This window comes from Accipiter gentilis, chromosome 5, assembly GCF_929443795.1.
Source record: "Accipiter gentilis chromosome 5, bAccGen1.1, whole genome shotgun sequence".
NCBI classification, from domain to species: domain Eukaryota; kingdom Metazoa; phylum Chordata; class Aves; order Accipitriformes; family Accipitridae; genus Astur; species Astur gentilis.
Genome location: NC_064884.1, coordinates 44,086,024 through 44,107,920, shown reverse-complemented (window position 1 = coordinate 44,107,920; position 21,897 = coordinate 44,086,024). Strand labels below are relative to the sequence as shown.

Below are 21,897 nucleotides of genomic sequence, written 5' to 3'. Positions count from 1 at the left end.
TGTCCCGGCGGAAGCGTGAGGGACCGAGCAAGGAACAGGGACTGGCGGCGGCGGGAGCGGGCTGGCGCCGCCGGAGCAGACGTGCCGCAGGACGGGAGACACGGCTGTCACCACGGAGCCCGCCAACGCTAACACGGCGGCGACGGCCGCTTCGCGGACCGGGGGCGCCGGGGACCAGCCAACCTCGCTGCCCCCGCCCCCGCCGAGGATGCCGCGCAGGAAGGTGAGCGCGGCCGGGGAACCGGGGAGGCACCCGGCGGGAGAACCGGCGAGCTCGGGCCGCAGCTTTTTTCGCCCTTCCCCACCCCCTCCGCTACCTCTCACGGGCACAAAACTGGGGGGAAAATAGCGGCCTTCAGCCCCCAGCGCCCGCCCCGCTCGCTCCCTGAGTGGCTCCCGCACGGGAACGCTGGGCGCTGATTGGCCACCGTGCTCGTCACTCATCGCCCCCAACGGTTACCGTTTCCCTTCCCCCGCGTCTGCATCGCGGTCCGCCTGTTGGCTTTTCCGATTGGGCAGGCCGTTGGAGAGCTGGTCACGTATTGGTTGGACTGCCTTGCCGGGCTGGCCGTTGATTGGTTTGCGCCGCTGCCCATCTACGCCCCCCCCAACGGTCACCTCCCCGCGCGTGCCTTGTTTCTCCCTCTCTCCCTTCCCCCATTCCCACCCCGCCCCTCCCCGGGTTGATGTTTCTGTGGGAGCGAGGCTTGCACGGATAGGCTGGCGCCTGCCGTCACTCACGGCCAGCGGCCACGCCCTTTTGCTCTCGCAAGCTGACATTGGCGGGCTCTCCCTTTCGGCCCTTCCCACTCGCCTTGTGATTGGCCAGGACCGGCGAGTCTCCGCTGGGTGCAAAACAAAGCGGCGCGGGGGCCGCGCTCGCGCCCCCGTGCGCGCGGGGCCTCGGCGGCAGCCACTGCCCCCGCCCTTCCCCTCAGGCGGGCGCCGGCACCTGCCTCGGCCTCGTCGCCATCTCCTCAGGGCCGGCGGCCGCTCGGGGCTACCTCCGGCCGCCCTGACCGAGACCTTGTCGACGCCCCCACACCCTAGCTGTCCAGGCAGGGCTGCCGGGCAGGGGAGGGATCTTCAGTGGGCTGGTGGCTGCCCGCCAATTCCTGAGGCCTGCTTCCCTCAGACAGCCGCCCAGTCCCCTGCGTGGTGCAGGGGCCGCTCTGGTGGTCCGAGACAGGTGAATACGGACGGCATTCGCGGCCTCTTTTGGCCCAGCCTCTTCACCGAGTGCCTTCGTTTTCTCTGCCTTGCTTCTACCGGGGAGCCCTGACGCTGCCCCGAATTGCTGAGTGGTGAAGAGTCAGTTTGGCCGTTGCTGGAGCCCATCTGTTTTCTCCAGCCCCTGCTCCCGTGGAGCCTTGTGCTCTGCTGAACTGCCTCTGCTGTTTTGAACAGGCAGATGGTGCGGGAGTGCTGTTGGCTTGGCGGGGTGAACCGAGAACGGTCAGCTCAGCATATCCTGTCCAGCCTTGAAACTTCATTTACCTTTTGCTTTAAATAAAATCAGGTGCTGCTGTGATCTTTCTTAGTGGATCAGTTTGCAGAAACTTTTTATTATTGAAGGCGCTGTCTGACATTGCATATTTATTAAACTAAAATACTTTCTCCAGAGTAATACACCTGACACTTACTAGTTTGCATATGTCATTATGTCAGCTTGACTTTTATCTGTCTAGCATCAAATATTTTGTCTCTTTTTTTTTTCTATACAATATGCAAGTTTAAGTACTCCTGTGCTAATGTCTGGGTCTGTGATGTTGCAGAGGAATGCGGGCAGTAGCTCAGATGGAACAGAAGACTCCGATTTCTCCACTGATCCTGAGCATACGGACAGCTCTGAAAGCGATGGCACATCACGACGATCCGCCCGTGTGACCCGTTCCTCAGCCAGACTCAGTCAAAGCTCTCAAGGTAAATGCTTTATTTTCTTAAACAAGGAAAAGAAAAGCAGCCTCTTAAGCAACAAGAGGCTCAATGTACTCCATATTCCTGACCTTTAGAACTTAAATGTCTGGAGTTTATGCTTAAGTAAAAATATTTAACTTTTTTCATTGGCTATTAATGTACCATACCAAAAAGCAGTCTTTATACGTGCATATCACACAAATGAGGTAATATAGTTTAAAGATTACACTGGTGGTGGAAGTCAAAACTCGAGTATGCTCTGTTCAAAAAGTAAAACTATCTTCTTGTTAAAGGAAGTAGGAATCAAACACCATGATTCTGCTGCCAGCTCTGCCTAATTTTTCAGAGAACTCTAAAAATTTGCTTTCCATCTAGACAGTTGTACTGGTACTGGATCCGAACTAGAGAGAGGGTGTTTAGGGATGTAAGTTGTTTTTGTTTTATTTGTTTGGGGTTTTCTGTACTGCAAGGAAAGATGTATTTTCATGAGTTGCTGACGCTGACCCTACTCTGCAGTAAATGTAATCAACATATTGCCAGTTATTTTGTATGCTTCTACTTTGGCATCAAGATCTTAAGAGGAAACATTGAATGTGTCCACCTCCTCATTTTTTCGTGTTAGTGTAGTCATTTCTTGGCTGTTAGTTAATAAGCTGCTATCTGGCATCAAGGGGAGGAAATGGCAGTAGATAATAACTTCTTTCCATTGCTCCGTGTGTACACTTTGATAAAGAATCTGTTTAGCGACAAATTTTATTGCAGGTAAGAAATATACATGCATGATCATCTGGTAATTAGGTCTTAAAAACAAAAGGAAAGGTGGTTTGGATGTGTATGGGAGGCCTGTGATATTCCTGGGTTATGAAAGCATTATTTTCATGCAAAATAATTATTTTATAGTCTTATGAGCAGCGTAGGATCACAAAACCACACACAGGGTCCCAAACATAGCCCCACACCAGAAGCAGTCTTGCTGTTCCCAAGGGTTATCTAAACACTGATAGTTCTTAGCTAAACTAAAAGTTCTTTAGCTTTCCAAATGGGATCTGGTTTGTAATTACTAGTTAATTAAGTAATTAAGTCCAGAGAAAGCTGATCTAATTCCAGATTCCTCAGTGGCGGTGTTTTTTTAAATCTTAAAAAAGATTTAAGCTCGGAAGAACAGAGCATATCTTTGTGATGATGTGCAGTGGTGAGGGGTAGGACAGAACTCTGTGTTGATGCCCAGCTATCAGATGTTGGTATTACAGACTTCAGAGCACGTGCGAGGCAAGTCTCTGACTTAAGAGTAATTATTGTGGGTGTAATTATGGTGTTTCTATGGAATTAGATTCCAGCCCAGTTCGTAATCCGCCATCATTTGGAGCAGAAGAGCCTGTCTATTCTACGAGGAGGGTAACCCGCAGCCAACAGCAGCCTGCTCCTGTGACTCCAAAGAAATACCCACTCCGGCAGACTCGTTCATCTGGATCAGAGACTGAGCAAGTGGTTGACTTTTCTGATAGAGGTATGTAAGGCACAGTGAGGTGTTGAAAGTTTGCAAAATGCTGTTGGAAAGAGCATGCGACTCCATTCTCTGAGGGCACAGTATAATATCCTGAGGATAGAGGGTTTGAGACAGCTGTCCGGAGTTGCTTTACATATTTTTTTGAAAGCTTTCTTTCAGGCAAATTTGTAACATCTTGATCCTTATTCAGACACTAAAAATGCAGCGGATCACGATGAGTCTCCACCTCGTACCCCCACCGGGAATGCCCCTTCCTCAGAGTCTGATATTGATATCTCCAGTCCAAATGTATCCCATGATGAGAGCATTGCCAAGGACATGTCCATGAAGGATTCTGGAAGTGACCTGTCTCACCGCCCTAAGCGCCGCCGCTTCCATGAAAGCTACAATTTCAACATGAAATGTCCCACTCCTGGTTGTAACTCTTTAGGTAATTTCAGCTCCAGGATTAATCTGTTGGTTTTTGCCTTCCTGCTGTGATATTCAAAGTCCCGCTCAGTTGAGTTATACATCCTAACAATATGCACTTAATTAGGATCACAAGTATTACTGAGAAGTGGGTATAGAGAAGGGATATGAAGCGTATCTGCAGATATATTTTTCCTGGAGGTGTTTTCTGGCTAGGAGTGTTTGGGGGATGATAGGGTAAAGAGCAAGTTAGGAGTATGAACACAGGTGTGGGAGGAAAATGCAGAGTCTTGCAGGTAGGGTACTGGTGTCTGCCAGAAGCAGGTTTTCAGAAACAAAATATTGCAGCCCTCTAGTATACCTGGCTGCTTGCATGGAGTGCAGCTTCTGAGTTAGTGTGAAAAAGATTTTCCACCTTTGTTCTTAAAGCTTGTGTCATGAACCATGAAGTGTGCTCCTTCTGTCACACTGGTAATAAACTGAGCATGCTCCTTGAGAAGCTCATGTGAGGGATCTGCCCATCTGGGATACTTCTTAAATCTCTTTTATGATCATATGTTAAAAGTTCTGGGGGTTTTTTTCTGATCCTTTGCAGGACACCTAACTGGAAAACATGAGCGACACTTCTCCATATCAGGATGCCCACTATATCATAATCTCTCAGCAGATGAGTGCAAGGTAAATGAGTCTTCTGTTTTATTTTCCTTATGGTTTTTTGGAACAAAATGCCAAGACCTGTCATTTGTGAACAGAACATATGAGTTAACATGTTTCAGCTGATGTCTTTAGCTGTAAGACAGCAGCATTTGTGTGTCAAATCATCTGTGAATTTTGGTTCAGAAAATTCACCTAAATGAGGAAAGGAAAAGATGAAGGCTTTGATAGTAGTTTGCTGCAGCACTGACAGGTGAGTTTTGGCCTCCAGGTGCGAGCACAGAGCCGGGATAAGCAGATTGAGGAGAGAATGCTGGCCCATCGGCAGGATGACAACAACAGGCATGCCACCAGACACCAGGTAGGCAATCTGCACATATGGCTGCTCAGTTAAAAGTGGAAAAACCTCAGCTTGTGGTTTCCAGTGACAGTGATTTTAACTTGATCTCCCTTTTTAACTTCTCAGATAAGCTATTGTGCTGAGTCCTGATGCTCCCCACTTGTCATCTCCAATTTGTTTCAGGAAGGGCAATTCATTGTAATCAAGGGCAATTTGTTTCAGCAAGGGCAATTCAAGGGCAATCCCTTAAATGAGAGACTGGAGCAGCTGTTGAGAGCAGAGAGGTGGCATTGGCCAGTAATATTACAAAGGAGGCTGGAGCTGTTCTCAGGATAATCTTTTTTATGTGCTTTGATGTCTAGGAGAAGAGAATTCCTGCAGAACTGTAAACTACAATTTTAGTCTGACTAAATAGAAAAGAATAACACCAGGGGAATTACATTTTTCAGTTCATGAGTCTTGGACTTGAGTCAAGATGACTTAATGAGTCAGCTCTGAGCTTTTCCCCATGATTAAGCAGTGCATAAGGAGCGCACCCTGTCTTGTGGGACTGAGGTACATTGGCAAAGGCAAGCTGCGGTAGGAAGAAAAAATTTTCTATTTTACATACCTGTGTTGTACCTGGAGTGCCCTCTTATTAGCACAGGATTTGGTTCAGAGGCAACAAACCTCATAAAATGAAAGCCAGGACAGAGGTCCTTTAGGGTGGGAAGGTGAAGAAAAATGTTTGAAGTGGATGAAGCCTAGTGAAGGTTTCCACCTCTGGTTTCTTTCAGGCACCAACAGAGAGACAGCTGCGATACAAAGAGAAAGTAGCTGAGCTCAGGAAGAAGAGGAACTCAGGACTAAGCAAGGAGCAAAAAGAAAAATACATGGTAAAAGCAATAACTTTATTCTTTCATTCCCTGCTGTCTGCAATGAGACCACTAAGAAGTTTGGCTTTCCCAGTCATTCTGCACCATTGTCAGCTAAAAAAGCTGCAAGATCCAACAGTTTAGTAGCAGCATGGCAGCAAAACCTCCTATTATTTTATTGTTCTAGGAGCACAGACAAACCTATGGCAATACTAGGGAACCTCTACTTGAAAACCTGACGAGTGAGTATGACCTCGAGCTTTTCCGAAGAGCACAAGCACGGGCATCTGAGGACCTGGTGAGACTTCTAACTCAAGCAAATGTCTTTGTTAGAAACATGAATGCTTTCTGGGTTTTGTTGTGCTTGTACAGATAGAATCAGAGCTTGTAAGAAAAGCAGCTACAGCCCAGCCAAGTCAGTAACATTACACTAGGGATAATGTTTAAGTGGCAGTTGTTCAGAGGGTTTGCTGGAAGTACAGCTGGAGCTAAGCATTTGCAGTCATGAATGCTGCAGTGCCTGCAAGAGGAATAATTAGTAACAGTTGCATTTAATAGGTGTTTGTTTTCAGTGGAAGAATGGACAGCTTCACCTGCTGAAAGAATGGCTAAGGAGTGATGATAACAAAAGACAAAAGCCATCTTGACAGTAGCCGGTGACTGTGGAGTGGAGTTCAAAACCTTGTATTGCTTGAGGCTTCTGTAGGTGCTTTCCAAAGCTACCTTCCATCTCCAGAGATGAACCAAAAGATACGTGAAGCTTACCAGTGACAACCGCATCTGGGATATCTAAGGCAGAGCTTTAGGCTGTGCCCTCTTCCTAAAGATTAGGAAAACAGCATGAAGTGGCAAGGAGCTTACATGGCTTTCGCGATAGTAAGAGTATGATCCTAGTGTTAGCGTGCTGCTAAGTACAGATTCACAAGACATTTCCTGATGAAAGGAACAGTCAATAACTGTACTGCTTGTGGACAGGGCTCAGACTGAGGAGGGGTCTGTGGGAGGGGTCATTAGACATGGTCACACTGAAAGATGAATTTAGAAGACTTGAAGTAAATTATTTCCTTGAGAGAAATAAATAGGGCCCTCTTCCTCTCTACCTACTTTTTAATTTTTTGCATTTGCAGGAAAAGTTGCGGCTCCAGGGCCAGATCACAGAAGGCAGCAATATGATTAAAACAATCGCTTTTGGCCGTTATGAGCTGGATACCTGGTATCATTCTCCCTACCCAGAGGAGTATGCTCGTCTGGGACGTCTCTACATGTGTGAGTTCTGTCTCAAATATATGAAGAGCCAGACAATACTGCGCAGACACATGGTAAGGGCTAGGGAAGACCTGATTCCTTAGTTTTAAACCTGATTTTGGCATGTAAATGTTTTAAAACATTACTGTTGTTAGCTCAGTTGCCTGCTTTAGGAGGTGAGATGACTGCATGTTTCCTGGTATATCCAGTAGCTGTTGTGTAACCTTTTCCACCCTTAAAATAGTAGTGTCACCCTAACTTTGTTTTCCTGTCATAGGCGAAATGTGTTTGGAAACATCCACCGGGTGATGAAATCTACCGCAAAGGCTCCATTTCCGTGTTTGAAGTGGATGGGAAAAAGAACAAGGTAACTAACTTATCATTAGGCCAGTCTTGAGTGTGGAGTCTATCTTTCAAATGTGCCAGGCACTGCTTTTGCAGTAGAGATACAGGATGCAGATGGCCCTTTCTACCTCTAATTGCAGAAAGGCTACTAGAGTCTGATCTGTCCATTCTTGCAATTCTGGCAATAGTTTTGTTTGCATTTTTGTTATGGTTATTCCTCAGTTCTGTTGTGCTTCAGCAGTTCCATCTGTTGTCTCATACTGTGCTTGGAGATGTGTGTCAAGATCCATTTCTGAAAATGGGGAGATTTCTGTGCTTGGCCTCAGTAGCTTGCTACTGCCCATCTCCCATTCACTGTGAACACTCAGTCAAATTTGTGTCAGAGTGGGAAACAGCCCAATGTTATTGAGGGTGATCTCCATAACCCTGAATTGAAGGGTAGAACATGAATCTGCAACTGCAGATTCAGGGCTGGGTAGTACCACCATGTTTGTGCCCTGTCTCTAGTTGTGTCCGGTCTTGAAGGCTTCAGAGGAAAGAACAAAAAAACAAATTGAAAAGCTAAATTCTGCACTGCCGGAAGTTGGGAGGAGTCTTTTCTAGTTACCAGAGATAACCTTGGGGCACGAGATTAATGCAGTACAGTGAAAGCATGCAGAGATCCAACCTTCTGCTCCCCTTCACTGAGGATGTGATGTTTTGGGCATTCAGAGATTGATATCGCAAACGTCAGTTCCCACCCTTAGGAATCTAGGCTTATCAAGTTTCATCACAAATGGAATTGTTTCCTGGCCCAACTGCTCTGTTTGAAAGACTGTACATCATTTCTCAGATGATTCAGAATTTTCTTGTCATTTCCCACGTATGCCTGGTTTTGTCTACTCTTGGGATGTTCCACTGGAATAAACAGGTGTATCCTATTCTCCTTTTGCTTCTAGATCTACTGTCAAAACCTGTGTCTGCTGGCAAAACTTTTTTTGGACCATAAAACACTGTATTATGATGTTGAACCCTTCCTGTTCTATGTCATGACAGAAGCTGACAACACTGGCTGTCACCTGATAGGATATTTCTCCAAGGTTAGTTGAAAATACATACATACACATTATTACCTTGCTAGAATGACATTTAGGACACCAGTTATCAGTACTGAATCTCCTGTCATGAGTTTTTGCAGTCTCAGGATTTGTTGCTTTTAGGAGTAGATAAAGTTTCAAACATGATTTGCATGAATTGTTCTTGCTGTTTGCTGCAGGATTTGCAAGTGGTTTGCTGTAGCATCTTTCCTCATTACTAGCAAAAACCAAATCGGTTCAAATGAACTATTGTTGCTACGAAGCATGGTGGTGTCTTAAATGTAGGCAAAAGTAATGATAAAAAAAATGTAAAGAAATGTAGAGAAAAATACATTAAAATAAGTATTAGTCACTATGTGTTTTTGTTGTTTTTTTAATAAAGTACTTGAAAGAATAAAAATTCTTAGGTGGAGAAGCTGAGACATAAGTAACTTAAGCAGATCCCACAAGTAAGTCACTGGCCAGGCTTAGAGTAGGAGCCAGTTTTCTTAACTGTTTGCTCAGACATGTTGCCTACCTAAAAAATAGCCAATCTGTTTGTTTAATCTCTGCTGCACATTGGTGAAATACATTTCCTGGTTGTTCTTAACTTCAATACAGAAAAAGTGATTACCCTTTTGGACATGGTGATATCATGCAATGCCTTATCAGTTTTGATATTTCAGTCAGTGAAATTCTATAGGTAGGAGAATACTCTCCCAAATAAAGTGCAGGGAATTATATTCCTTAAGTCACCTGAATTAAAACTGAATAAACATCTAAAAAAAAAAAGCTCTGAAGAAAAATCTGCATTGATCTGAGTGTGTCTGAGTCTCTTCTTTGTCTGAGCATTTCAATATACACCATGTGCTTATAATGCTGCTGTTACATGCAAAAAGAAAGCAACATAAACCTGGTAGATGACAGAGGTGGTAGTGAGAGTGTTACTGGCTCCTTCTCAGGTACAACTCCATGGCCAGCCATCCTAGGCTTAAAATTGTGCACCAAGCACCCAATTTAATGGCTAATAAAGTAAGACACTAAGCCAGGTTGGTAGCTGAAGGATGATCGTGTTACTTGTTGTTAGGCAGGTTTTTCTGCTGTTGCTCCTTTCACCTTGTATCAGTTGCACAGGCTTGTTCAGTCTGTTGGGATTATGATATACCCACTGTTTGTACAGATCTAGACCTGTTAATCTATCCTCTCTGTTCTTGTTTTTAGGAGAAGAACTCTTTTCTCAACTATAATGTTTCTTGTATCCTGACAATGCCTCAATATATGAGGCAAGGTTACGGCAAAATGCTCATTGACTTCAGTAAGTAGAGAAAGAGAGAAATTCTGGAAGCATATCCTATCCAACATGACAATTTCACCAAGAAATCTAACGTACCTATGGTGGTGGTTGAGCAGTTTTCATTGTAACTGATTGCTGCATGTGGTAAAGAGGCTGAAAGTCAGGAGAGAGTAGTTTAGGAAGGATAACTAGGTTTTCTTTCCTTTACAGGCTATTTGCTTTCTAAAGTAGAGGAGAAAGTTGGCTCTCCGGAACGCCCTCTGTCTGATTTAGGCCTCATCAGCTACCGTAGTTACTGGAAGGAAGTTCTCCTTCGTTACCTACATAATTTCCAAGGAAAAGAGATCTCTATAAAGGGTATGTTTTTAAGCTAAATAAGCTTGTAGTGAAGTGGTTCAGAAATATACCTATGCATCTCACTCATTTTCCTCAAATATGAGGCAGGTCATGCTTGACTCATCCATATAAGTGTTTGTGTAGCAGCACAATTAATGGAATATTCCTGTAGTTGGGTATGGTTCCTTTCCAATCCTGCCACCATTGAAGAAAAGCCAGCTTGGAGAGTTTTGAAAGTATGTGCTGGCTGCTTGTTTTAAAAAATAGACTTTTAAGAAAGATTCAGCATCTTTAAGTTCTTACTTTATCCATCTGTAGATTAGAATGTTAATTTTAAAAAGAAGAATGGCTCCCCTGAGAGGCTTTCACATGCTTTGGAAAAATACTAAGACTGTTTGGACTTCTTTTAATAGCATTTTTATGTTTATGGCACCTAGGAGTATGCAGCATTTCATAGAGATATCAAGGTAGTTCTGAAGAAGTGGCTACACCTTCTTTCAGAGGATTACACCTTACTAACTTGGATCCTAAAATCAGTATCACTAAATCACTGTGATGTCTAGGCTGGCTTTCAGTTTTTGAGTGAGCTGGGCTGTTTCTGTACAGCTCTGCATGGCTTGCATCCATAGGCTGTGGCTCTCAAGCTATTTGCAGTCAGTCAGTCCTCGAGTGAAATAAGCAAAGGCATGTTGTATAGCAGTGCTACAGATAACCAGGGTGGTCAAAGAGTACAAGTCCGGCAGCAGCAGTAATACTGCATGTACCTCCTTCGTATGTGCAAGGCACTTTGTGTATATCACTTCAAAAGGAGTTGCATAAAACTTGTAGTTGAAAACTAACAGTTATAGGCTATTGCAGAGGAATTTGTTTCTATTCTAACGTAAACTGATACTGGTTTGCAGAAATCAGCCAGGAGACTGCAGTAAATCCTGTTGACATTGTTAGCACGTTGCAGGCGCTTCAGATGCTCAAGTACTGGAAGGGAAAACACCTGGTCCTAAAAAGACAGGTAAGATTTGTGGTGGCTATTTCTGTATTGTTTCCTTATATTTAGCTGTTAGATTCATATGAACTTGCTGAAATCAGTATTTCTTTTGCATTGTGCTGGCTTTTCCAGCCTTTTCATTCTAGTGGGGGAGTGCTGTAATTTTCAAATGTAGTAACTGATAAAATACAACATGGGCATCCAACCTGATTCTTCAGTAGTGTAGAAATATGCTGTATTGACCTTCCTCTTCTGATGTGTGGAATAACGTTGCTCACTGTAAGTGGCTTTTTAGGGAAGCAATGGATCAACATTCCCATCATGGTCCTTATCACGCCTGCCCTTTATTGGGCAAATGGATGACATAGAAGTGAACTGAATTAATGGAATCCCGAATGAGTCCTGTTTGTACCCTCATTAGATATAAGACAAGTGGTTTATAAATCCCCAAATGTGACAGATTCTATCTTTTGTTTTCCCCTCCCTGAGAAGACTTCACTTTGTAGCTAAAAGTAGCCTTATCAGTGTGATTGGAAGGGCTTCTAGAAAGCACTGTGGAGGAAATGGTATTTTTGTCACAATAAGCAGTTAGCAGGCTAGTCATCTACAGATTTGTGGACTTAGATGTGTGGTGGTGTACCATGGATAATTCTCCATCATGGATCATTTGTTTTAACCTGCCCTTTCATGCTCTTTTCCTTAGGATCTGATTGATGAATGGATAGCCAAAGAGGCAAAAAGATCCAACAGCAATAAGATAATGGATCCCAGCTGTTTGAAATGGACCCCTCCTAAGGGAACTTAACTGTCTATCACTCCTGAAGCCAGTGAACCCCAGCAGTAGGAAGTACCCTAGGGATCTCTGTTGTATCTGTTGCTGTTGTGATTGGCTGGTACAGTACCCTCCCAAAAGATCAGTTCCCCTTGGTACTGTTCTGGCCCAGATCTTTTGTGCACACCACAGACGCTAGTTCTGAGGAACTTTATGTTTCGGCCTCAATGAGGTTGCAAGGATTGGATCTGTATAGGACCCAAATGAAGCTCCTAGCAGCACTGGCCCAAGGAGTTCTGATATCTGGTACTGTACCTGTCCAGTCACTGGTCTTACCCTCATGTTCTTATTCCAATGAGGTTGTGTTGTGTCCTATAATCTGGTTGTTTCTTCCTTCAGGTTCCTTGCGTTCTAAGTAATGGAGAAAACTTCTGTGGCTTTTGAACAAGGTCTAATAATGCTTGTTTGGGCAAAGTCTGGTTTTCCAACGAGCTGCAGTTACACTGACTTCAGCATTTTTAACTAGTCCTGTCTGATGGACTGTTCCATTCCATGTATCAAATAGTTTTAGTAAGATAACATGCCACCTCTTTCACAAGTGTTTTCCATATAATATAGCAGGTCTTCACATAGTTAATACTGTACAGTCAGAAGCTTGCATATCTTATAACTGAGTGGTGTGATTATTAGTGTTACCCTGGAGGAGTCAAGGCTAAGTGTGTGAGAACATCATGGTCTGAGATGTTTCATAGAGTTGCTCTTGGTATATGCTCCTGGAGCTACTACAGTACCACGCCTGTTGGAGAGACCTCTTTGATTATAAGTTACTGTTTTTTCCTAGTTTATCTCTTGGAGTTAGTAGGTTCCTTTACACAGAAGCAGCCTGTTTGGTATATTTCACTGGAGATACTTTTCCCAGAGCAGTCTTCCTTGAATTGTAGGTGTCTCTGTATTGGAGAGGATTTTTTTCCTCTAGACTGAAGAAATAAAAACTTTAGACAGATTTTTGCTAGCCTTGTCCAAACAGCCACAGAAACTCTATAATGCAAATATCGTCAGTTGTTGGATTGCCTACAGTGTACCTTCTGTGCATCAGTGGCAGCTCCAGTTAGCTGTGTGGGTGGTTTGCTTCTCTGACAGTGCATTCTTGTTTGTCTTCGTAAAACAAAAAAGCTTTTACTTCCTCTCTCCCATCAGCACCACCGGAAGAAACTATCGTACAATGGCTTTCAAGTATAACCACTGTCCTTGTGCCACAAGTTTCTTATATGGCTCCAGTGTAATTAAAAGGGGGGACAATCTTGGGGTAGATGATGGCAGCATCATATAGTGCCGATTTCATTTAAACCTTCCAATGCTTCCTCACTGAATGTTGTCTGAAATGAAGCACTTGCAATATACTGGTAGGTGGGAGCCATTTCCTGTTAACCACTGACCCATCCTAATGTGGAAAAGTTCTCTACTACTCTTCTGATGGTTGCCTGCCTTTCTCTGCCTCCTTAAAAAAAGAAAAAGAAAAAAAGATCATCAGTACATGGTGTATACCTTGTGGGCATTACTGAATTTTGCTGTCTCATGCCCTTTGCTCCTGTATTGTAACTAACTACAGATACTCATGAAACTATCCAACAAAGTAGATCTCTTGTGGAGTAGGGAAGAAGGCCATTCTTGTGCAGAAGCTAAACCCTGTTCCTATGATGTGGTAGAATGTGCTATTCTTGTATCTACTTCTCAATAAAGCATGTTCTCTGCTCAAGTTTATGCCTTCTTTTTATTTTTTTCAGTCAGATGCTATTCAGCATCTCCAGTTAAGTGAAGCTGCTGCTTTATGTTGTACGGGACTAATTCTGAACCCATCTTTGTGCCTGATGTATTAAGGATTGTTCCTAGAGTGGCCTTTAGGTTGGAACCTTTTGGAAATAGCCTGTATTGTGTATTTACTCTAGAACTTACTGTTCACAGGAGGCTACCATGAGGAATATGTGGATGTTGCCAGATACTGGCAACTTAAGGATGTCATGCAAAACTGGGATAGCAACTGTCAACCTGAAGTTCACTGAAGAAGGAAGGAGTTATCCTAAAATTGATGGCCCTAGATTTTTAGCCTTGCCTTCTGTGCTTCCATGACCAGGCCTTCTTGCTTCTTGTACTGTGGGAGGACTTGGGGCAGTAAAGTCTCTGATCTTCAAAAAACAGTGTTTGAAGTTCAGCACATCTCTTAAAACACTTTGAGTCTTTGATATAATCTCTGATATAAAATGGTTAATGACACATAACTGCTCCAGCTCCCTCCAGAGATTCTGCTTTTCTGCATAACTCAATGGGAGTTAAAAAAGAATAGGGAATGGTTTTGGACTCTGGGCTCTAAGCTGCAGAGAAGCCAGGGTGCTGTTAAGAGTAAGGCTGACATGTTGGTGATCATGGCCTGGGACTCGGGATGCTCAGCTTACAAAGCAAGAGCAAACTAATTGAGATGGAATACCTTGCTAGTCTTGTTCTGATTAAGATGAAAATCAGGGACACTTCCCCGAACAATGATGCTTGTTTACCCAAGTCACATCAAGGCTTTTCTGAATTCTATCTTGTTTTCCTTAATGAGACAGTTTTTAAAGCATTTGATTTGGGAGCATTGCTTTTACTTATTTGAGCACAGTTTTGTACAATACCAGTTGCCTTTTTTTTTTTTGCTTTTTTGTTTTTTGGTTTTTTGTTTTTCTTGCAAGTACAGAAAGATGCAGTGTGATTTAATTTGTAGATAACTGGAAAGAGAGACAAGAGGATAAAGGTTTTATTTCCCACACTGCTCTGCTGTGTGACAGTCAGCCCCTCTCTAAGCTTTTGTTTCCCTCCAGTCCTTATTCTGTCAAGTCTGTTTATGTTGTGACTTTTCTGAGGCAGTGACTGTCTCTGTATATGTACAGTTCTTAACCTGATGGGGTCCCACGCTTGACTGAGACCTCTGGGTCCTTTGGTAATGCAAACACTAATTAAGTAGTGAGTCATACAGATAGCCATAAACATCTCTGGGTTACCAAAGGATGAGACACACTTACAGTTTCACCCACAGTTTATTCATAGCAACTGCAAACTTGCAGATGTTCTATTCTGTATGGGCAGTTTGAAGGCACCTAAAAATTAAGACACTACCAAAAAGCAGCCGGTGCTTTCAGTAAATTTTCCTAGATTGATGCCTTCTTGCCCCCTTCTTTTCTCATTTATAAAAAAGCCCACAACACTTACATTTAGCCTCAACCTAACATAGATTATGTAATTTTAAGCACACTGGTAACCCTACAAGAGTTCTTTGCTGTGATAGACCCAAAAAAACCCTAGCACAAACACAAATTCAATGCAAGACTGAATGAAAAGTTGAGAGCCAGACCACCTCACCTCTTAAGTCCCAGAAACAAGAACTGACTGTGGAACTGAAAGTCATATAAATCAAATAAGATTTTGAATGCCAGTAAAGGTGAGCAGGTACAACCTCATAAGGAATTGCCTGTTTTTGAAAGCCCCAGGTTATGTGCCCAAAATCAGAGAGATACCCTACCAAAGAATGAGAAAGCCAGGTCTTCCAATGCTCAGTCCCAATGCTTTAGCATCACTCTCATCCTTTTTTCCATGGGCCAACAATGAAGTTTGTTTGGTTTAGGTGTCATCTAATGCACTTCTCGTATGTATTTTCCAAAAAGATTATAATTCAGTAGAGCCAAGGTTAAAAAACCTTTATGTCTCTCTGCTGTCAGTAAATGAGAAATAGCCCTTTGAAAGCTTTATGGGCACAGTAGTAGCCAGTGTGTGTGCTTCTATAACAGTATTGTTTCCTGTTGAGTTTGTTTCCCAGAGAACTTTCCATGACTTCTGCCCCTTTGCTTAAATTCCAGCTATCCTGTAGCTGTTTTACTGACAGTCCTTCTAGTCTGCAACTTTTTCCCTGTTTGTTTTGCTGTTTCTGGCTTTCCAGATGTCATAGTTAAAACAACTTAACTTTCTATTTTAGTCTCCATATTAAAGTACAGGTATGATAGCACAAACTGCAGACAAGTATAACGGGGCTATATGCTTTCGAGAGGATTTCACCCACACTTCTCTGCTTTGGATCATGCACTGCTATTCCAAGGTTAAAGCTTCACTACATGGTTACTGTGTTTCAGGCTGAACACACACAAACAGCATGGGCATATCTTTTGCTTTTGAGCTGGACTCACAATTGTTTCAGCCTTAGGAGCCTGAACCGAAGAGAAGTTAATTGATCTAGTTAGTGCACAATTTGCGTATTTAAGAATCCCCAAAACCACTCCCAGGTTTCTCCATGTAGTTTTAAGATTTCAGAGCAAGAGGGATTCTTAGCTCTTGTGCCAACTAATGTAGGAACTGCTTGTCTGGATCAAATCTAAGATCAGCTGAACCCAATAAAGTGTCTGACAGGAGTCAGAGGTTCATGTTCAAGGTTAATGACTGCCTCAACAATGTATGTCATCATTAATTATGGTATCTACATACCTCTTTAAAGAAATATCTCTGTAAATTATGTATCCTTCTCAAGTGTTCAATTATGGTTTACCAGTGCATTCTGAAGCCATCCAGGGCCCTACTTTTTCCTCTGCTCATCCCAGTGTATATCAGAGCAGCCTCAGGGCTGCTTTAATAGTATGCTATCTCAAAACTTCCATCAGTCTTGGGAAACAAAGAATAGTTAAAACACACAATACTTCAGCCTCTCCCCAACCTCGTCCTTGAATCCACACTCTGGAAGCACAATGGATATGAAGACCTCACCTGTGCTGACCCTGACAAAGACCAAGCCCTGCAAAGGGCTTTCTCAGGAGCAGTCAAATGCACTTTAACTGCTACTCCAGCCTAGCATGAGTGAGGCCAGGGCTTTCTCAGAATCTGCCACTGGAAAATGGTCTTTTGACCTTGGACATAGCTAAATTATTTTTTCCTCTGAATTTCTTCAAAAGAAGGAAAGTAAAGCTGCCAGCATGGAAGCATTCCAAGTTGAACTTCTGCCCAGTGCAAGGCAAGTTTTTATAGTTAAAACCCCAAAAATGAGAATGTAGAATGGGTATGACAACAGACTGTGAACTACTGCCTTATATGGAGAATGGTCTCATTTACTCATCTCACTCTTTGTGCTTTGGAGATCCGGTTTTTGTTAATGAGCAGGCGAGCTCTCTGAGTCCTTTGGGGGCCTGCTGTTCCATGAACTTTCATTTTGCAGTGTGGAAAACTGAGACAAAGGGAACAGGCATAGGGATCCCACGGCTGCTATTCTCACCACCAGCTGCTTAGTCTTAATCCAGCACTTCATTGTGCTGCCCTCAGTTGTACCAGTAGTGTTCATAGGGACTGCACTGAACTAGATCTCTGACGTGATCCAAACCTCTTTCACTCATTCTGTCCCTGGACCATTTCATTTGGCAAATCGCAAAGCCCCTCATTGTGACAGGGTTTTTTCCAGACTTCTGCAATATTGGTACAATAAGACTTTTTACCGCATTGAGGCAAGTTGGTGCTTCTTTTTGTTCACTGAGAAGATCTTCTGTGTGCATCTCCAGGAATTGGTCCATCGCTGCTGTTCCTTCTCCCTGGCTGAGCACTGGCAGTTCTGCTGGCTTTTCCTTTTTGATGTAATTGTTTGGGGCAGGATGTGGTCATGTTGTGGCCACACTGAGGATCTGCAGGGAAGGAATAGGTGGTTGATATTCCTATAAAGAACGCTAGAGGGAAAAGAGACAGCAGGGAAGCAGGAAGGAAAGGAAGCTATATATGTAAAATTACTTCAGTTGTTTCTATTGTGATGGCTGTGTAACTCTTGAGCTTAGTTTAAACTCATGTAAGACAGTCCATCTGCCAGTAACTCCGCCCTCCTGTTGTTCCAAAACTATGGAAAGAACTAGAACACCTACCTCTCACACCAGCTCACAGACAAGGGGAAAAGCAACTCTATTTTTGAGAGCATCCCCTGTAATTAGGTCTGCTTCCCCCCTCCTCCCCGGGCTCCTGCCCACACACCACAAGAAAACACCCAGACCCGAGACTGGGATGACAGCAGAGGTGTAGCAAAAAGGGAGAAAACAAAAGGAAAAGAAAACATCCCCAGGAAGTGAATGGATCTCAAAGGCTCCTGCGAGCTACAGTAAAAGATTTCAAATTCAAAGACAGCTGTTAAACCGGACTTGACACCCTTCTTCAGTGTCACAGTTAACTCGTGTGCTGAACAGTGGTAAAACACTTCTTAATTTGTGCCTACTCTGTACACATATCCAGAAGATCCACAAATTACAATAGTCCTACATCACATATTAGTAGTAGGAAGTTAAAAATAGATAGGCTTCTGGAGCTAGATTACATATTCTGTTATTGGTAGAAATAAATCAGTAAAAGAATGAACATGCGGAGCTATATAAGGTACTAGACAACTGTCAGTCTTTAGAAGTAAATATGCTTTAGCACTACTCATTCAGTGGGGGTGGTTGAAAGGGAACTGTCTGAACAGAGGGAAATGTCGATGACTTTCATTTTCTTTGTATTCAATTCCCCTGGTGCCTGGGGAGGTGATCGTAGATCAGGCTCTTTCATAGCTAGTGTTTTTAGGTGGAGATTAATGAGGAGTCTGAGTTAGGGCTTATAACTGAGGCCAATCTTTAACATAATAACAGGTATGCTAACAAGTGTAGGAAGAGATCATGTAGGAGGTCAAGGGAACTGCATGCTTGTCAGCCGCTATCACCCACTCTTACCCATCAGTCAGTCTGAACAAGGAAGTTCAGTGGTTTTACATTTTAGCCAAAGCGTTGTGTAAAAGGATGTTACCTGTACAGCTCTTGGTTTTCACATCTATCACAAAAAGAAGATCAGTGGGTTTCAGCTCTGCTGGGCGTTGTTTATCTAAAGTAACAGAAACTAACGACTGCAAATTCTGTTGAGAGATTATGAGAACATTTCTATTCATATGAAAAAACCCTCTAAGGAGCTCTTCACTGCTTCTCCTGAGACAAACATTACCAGAACTGCAGCTCAGGGAAAAAGAAGTGGCAAAGGTGGCTTTAGATCCCATTTTTGTATGAGATGGGCAAAATGGTTCTAACTTAATATAGTTTTCTGCAGGCTACTGAGCATATCTCTGGCATGGTCCAACTGCCTGTAACTTCTCTCCTCTGCAGTAAAAGAACGGTCTGATTCTTTCTTTGTATCAGGAGCACTGGTGCTGGTATTGTTTACAGAGCTCTCCTATTTTGTCAATGCTGAGTCCTTGATCCCTTCTCAGTGAATTAACCTCAGCTGCACGTCCCTCCTGTTTCTACTGTCCTCTTAACATCAGGTTAGAGATTAATACTGCGCTGGGAAGTCTTTGCTACCCTGTGTAGTGGGCTGTGTCAGGCTAACACTCACAAACTAATTGCTAGTCACTTGGTCTTGTGATGACTCAGAGAAAGAAAGGGAACCTCCCCCCCCAGCTCTGGAGTTAAAATGCAGAAACAATGCCCTCTGATGTGAGACACTTGGGGTGTCTCACACATCTCTGTGCAATGTAGTACCCTTGCTGGGAGCTCCTGGTTAGCAATTACAAATCCCACCTCCCCATGGCACAGTTTCTAGAGTGGGGCACCAGCTACTTTCCCCTGGAAAACCAAAAACTCAAACCCACTTCCATTTCACTCCAGAACTGGGTTCTTCTCCTAGCTCAACCATTGATTGATTGTCTAATTCTGGCAACTGCTGAGTCTTCTGTAGAGGAGTCAATGTAGTATGGACTCATCTGTAGAGGGGTGTATCTCAGCAGAGGTGTTTGAGAGATAAATGAAGGCAATCACAGCCTTGGTTTGAATGGGGATCAACGGCATAGCCATGCAACTGTAGCTACATAGTGCAGCATAGTATGTCACGCTAGCCAGGGCTAAAGAAGATGCAGAAGTACCATCTACTCTTCCCAGGGTTCCCCCAGTTAATGCACACCTGGGACACCTTCGTCTGGCTGTGCATCCTTTCACCACTCTGACCTGAGGACAGTTTCTTGGGCAGAGAAGTGGAAACAGGAAGCTTTAGTGGTGTTTTTACCACCTCTGGAGATGCAGTTTGACCCCTTTGAGCAGCCAGAAAGAAACAGGATGTCAGTAAACTGTGTTTGTTGGCAACTTCAGTGTGTTCCTGATGAGCCAATACACTGCATCAAGATACTTGTTTGCTTTCCATCCCGCTAGGGAGTTTTCCATGCAGACCAATTACTCTCCTTCCAGTGAGATAAATCACTTGCTGCTTGAGCCATTCTGTTTATTATTTAATGCTGGCATTGGAAACCGGCAATCAGAAGTCTATAAGCAATCTTTCTTTGACAGTCTAGTCCTTGTGTGTGAGAAAAACAGAAATCAGATGGGGAACAACAACAAAATTCAGTGACTAAGTTTAATATTGGCCAAGACTACTCCTCTTCTGACTGATTTTAACATCTTGGGTGCTGCTGTTTTAGAGAACGGCTTTGCTATACTTTGCTTCCAGAAACAAGCAGAGATACGGCTTGTAGCCAGTAGGCAATACATTTGTATCTGGCTTTCTACTTTCTTGTAGTTAGGTTTTCAGTGGTCCTTTTGCAGAGAGGTATTTGTGTGTTTTCTGGAGTAGGAAAAAGGCCAAGTTGAGGTTGTCTTATCTGATCCTATGTCCACTTTCCAAGGACAAACCTTGGATACACAAGGATACTTGCAACATTGTCCTGGATCACATGTAGCCATTTACACTAATGCCAAGCAGAGGTAGCAGGCTACCTGCTTGTTTAGGAGGAGCTTGCTATTCACACTGCCCTGTGGCATAAAGACACCATATATTAAATCACTGGAAATCAGAACAGATATGTCTGTTAGAAACCAAGATGCAGGTGAAGCTGAGTTTACTTTGTGTCTGTTAACCTTTAGCAAGCTCTTCTTTGATCAGATAATGCTGTTGTCTAACATTGAGAAGATGTTATATGCAGGTCTTAAATACTTCTTTCTTCTTTTCCTCATTTTTGGTATTTTGTTAATTTGGCTAATTCAACCACATATAGATAAGGAATTCTATAATTCCAGGAAAGTCTGTAGAGTTGGAAGCAGAAAGGTTTTGCTGTTTTGTGAAAATTTTGCAATTTAAGATCACCTGTTTAAGCTCACCATGTCAGTTAATTCTTCTCAAGTTTTCCACTTAAAAGCAGACACTTGCTTGGTGGGGCTGTGAGAAATCCATTTCCCAGATGAGTTTGATTCAGATCACATTTAAGAATCCTAAAATCTGGTTCCCATCCACCAGATGAGGGATGTATTTATTAAAGAATTGCATTGCCAGTCCAGGAGTTCCACTCTGATCATGCACTGCCTTGTTTTCTAGAATCACAAGCAGTTGATTAAAAGGGTTTTAAAAGTTCCTGGAATTTTTTTTTCTCAGTTAAATCTGATAATTCATCATGCTTAGCTAGTAGAGGAGGCATTGCATACATGACTGAATCCAAGCAACCGCAAACTCCCTGGAAATCCCCAGCAAAATGTCAGTGAAGTCCAGGAGGTTTTATAGCAAGGTCTGGTTTGCTCTGAGAGGGCAGCAGAGGGTGCTGCCTTCCCAGGGCAGGGAAGGTCGCTGTGCAAAGGCACAGAAACCCATCTATGCTTCTCCTGCGAGCTCAGTTTTACTTTTATCTATCCATCTATCTATATTTTCTGGGCAAAAATAACCGTTCACGTTCAGGCATATTTGGTTTGCAGGAAGGGCATGGTGAGAGTAACCACTTTAGCACTGTCCAGTGCGTGTTTTTAACTATTTCCAGCTTTAGAGGATGTCAGTATAGGATTATACTTTAGGAAAGGTGCAAACTTTCTCCTAGAGCATTGACTGGTGCTTGGGAGAAAACCTTGGGTTTCCTTCCCAGGTTTGGCACAGGTAGATGACTGAATGTGGCAGATGGCTGCACCACTGTGTGCCTTAGTTGCTCTGTTTTCACAACAGATACCGCTCTTCTTGTCCTCTGCTATGAGTTTGGGGGTGCCTGCTGCCCCCATAACTCGCAGGGAAGGGACATCTATTTTTCTCCCATCGGGAAGGTTTACATATTGTCCCAGACACTTCAACTAGAACCCAGTCTGCCAGATGGGAACCCAGGTGGTTGCCTCTGCTGCAAGGGGACGTGACCCACCTCTTTTCCCATCACCACAAGTG

General features: G+C 43.4%; 1 protein-coding gene across 2 annotated transcripts; it reads left to right on the top strand.

Annotated features, from left to right (window-relative positions):
- Window positions 1-3: 3 nt before the first annotated feature.
- KAT7 (lysine acetyltransferase 7) lies at window positions 4-13,468 on the top strand. 2 transcript variants are annotated; one of them, XM_049799413.1, is made up of 15 exons: window positions 4-223; window positions 1,776-1,923; window positions 3,248-3,424; window positions 3,615-3,854; window positions 4,428-4,510; window positions 4,758-4,847; window positions 5,603-5,701; window positions 5,868-5,978; window positions 6,808-6,999; window positions 7,203-7,292; window positions 8,209-8,349; window positions 9,547-9,640; window positions 9,830-9,976; window positions 10,858-10,964; window positions 11,644-13,468. In XM_049799413.1, the coding sequence occupies exons 1-15, from the start codon at window positions 209-211 to the stop codon at window positions 11,743-11,745; spliced, it is 1,836 nt and encodes a 611-aa protein (XP_049655370.1). In that variant the 5' UTR covers window positions 4-208; the 3' UTR covers window positions 11,746-13,468. The 2 variants fall into 2 exon arrangements, with proteins under 2 accessions (XP_049655370.1, XP_049655369.1); XM_049799412.1 differs by lacking the exon at window positions 4-223 and having other exon boundaries at window positions 1,752-1,923.
- The last annotated feature ends 8,429 nt before the right edge of the window (window positions 13,469-21,897 follow it).

Coding starts and splice junctions, on each gene's coding strand:
- KAT7 (XM_049799412.1), top strand. CDS start 1,752: ATGTCTGGGTCTGTGATGTTGCAGAGGAATGCGGGCAGTAGCTCAGAT. Junction 4,848..5,602: donor GGCATGCCACCAGACACCAG/GTAGGCAATCTG, acceptor GGTTTCTTTCAG/GCACCAACAGAGAGACAGCT. Junction 9,641..9,829: donor CAAAATGCTCATTGACTTCA/GTAAGTAGAGAA, acceptor TTTCCTTTACAG/GCTATTTGCTTTCTAAAGTA.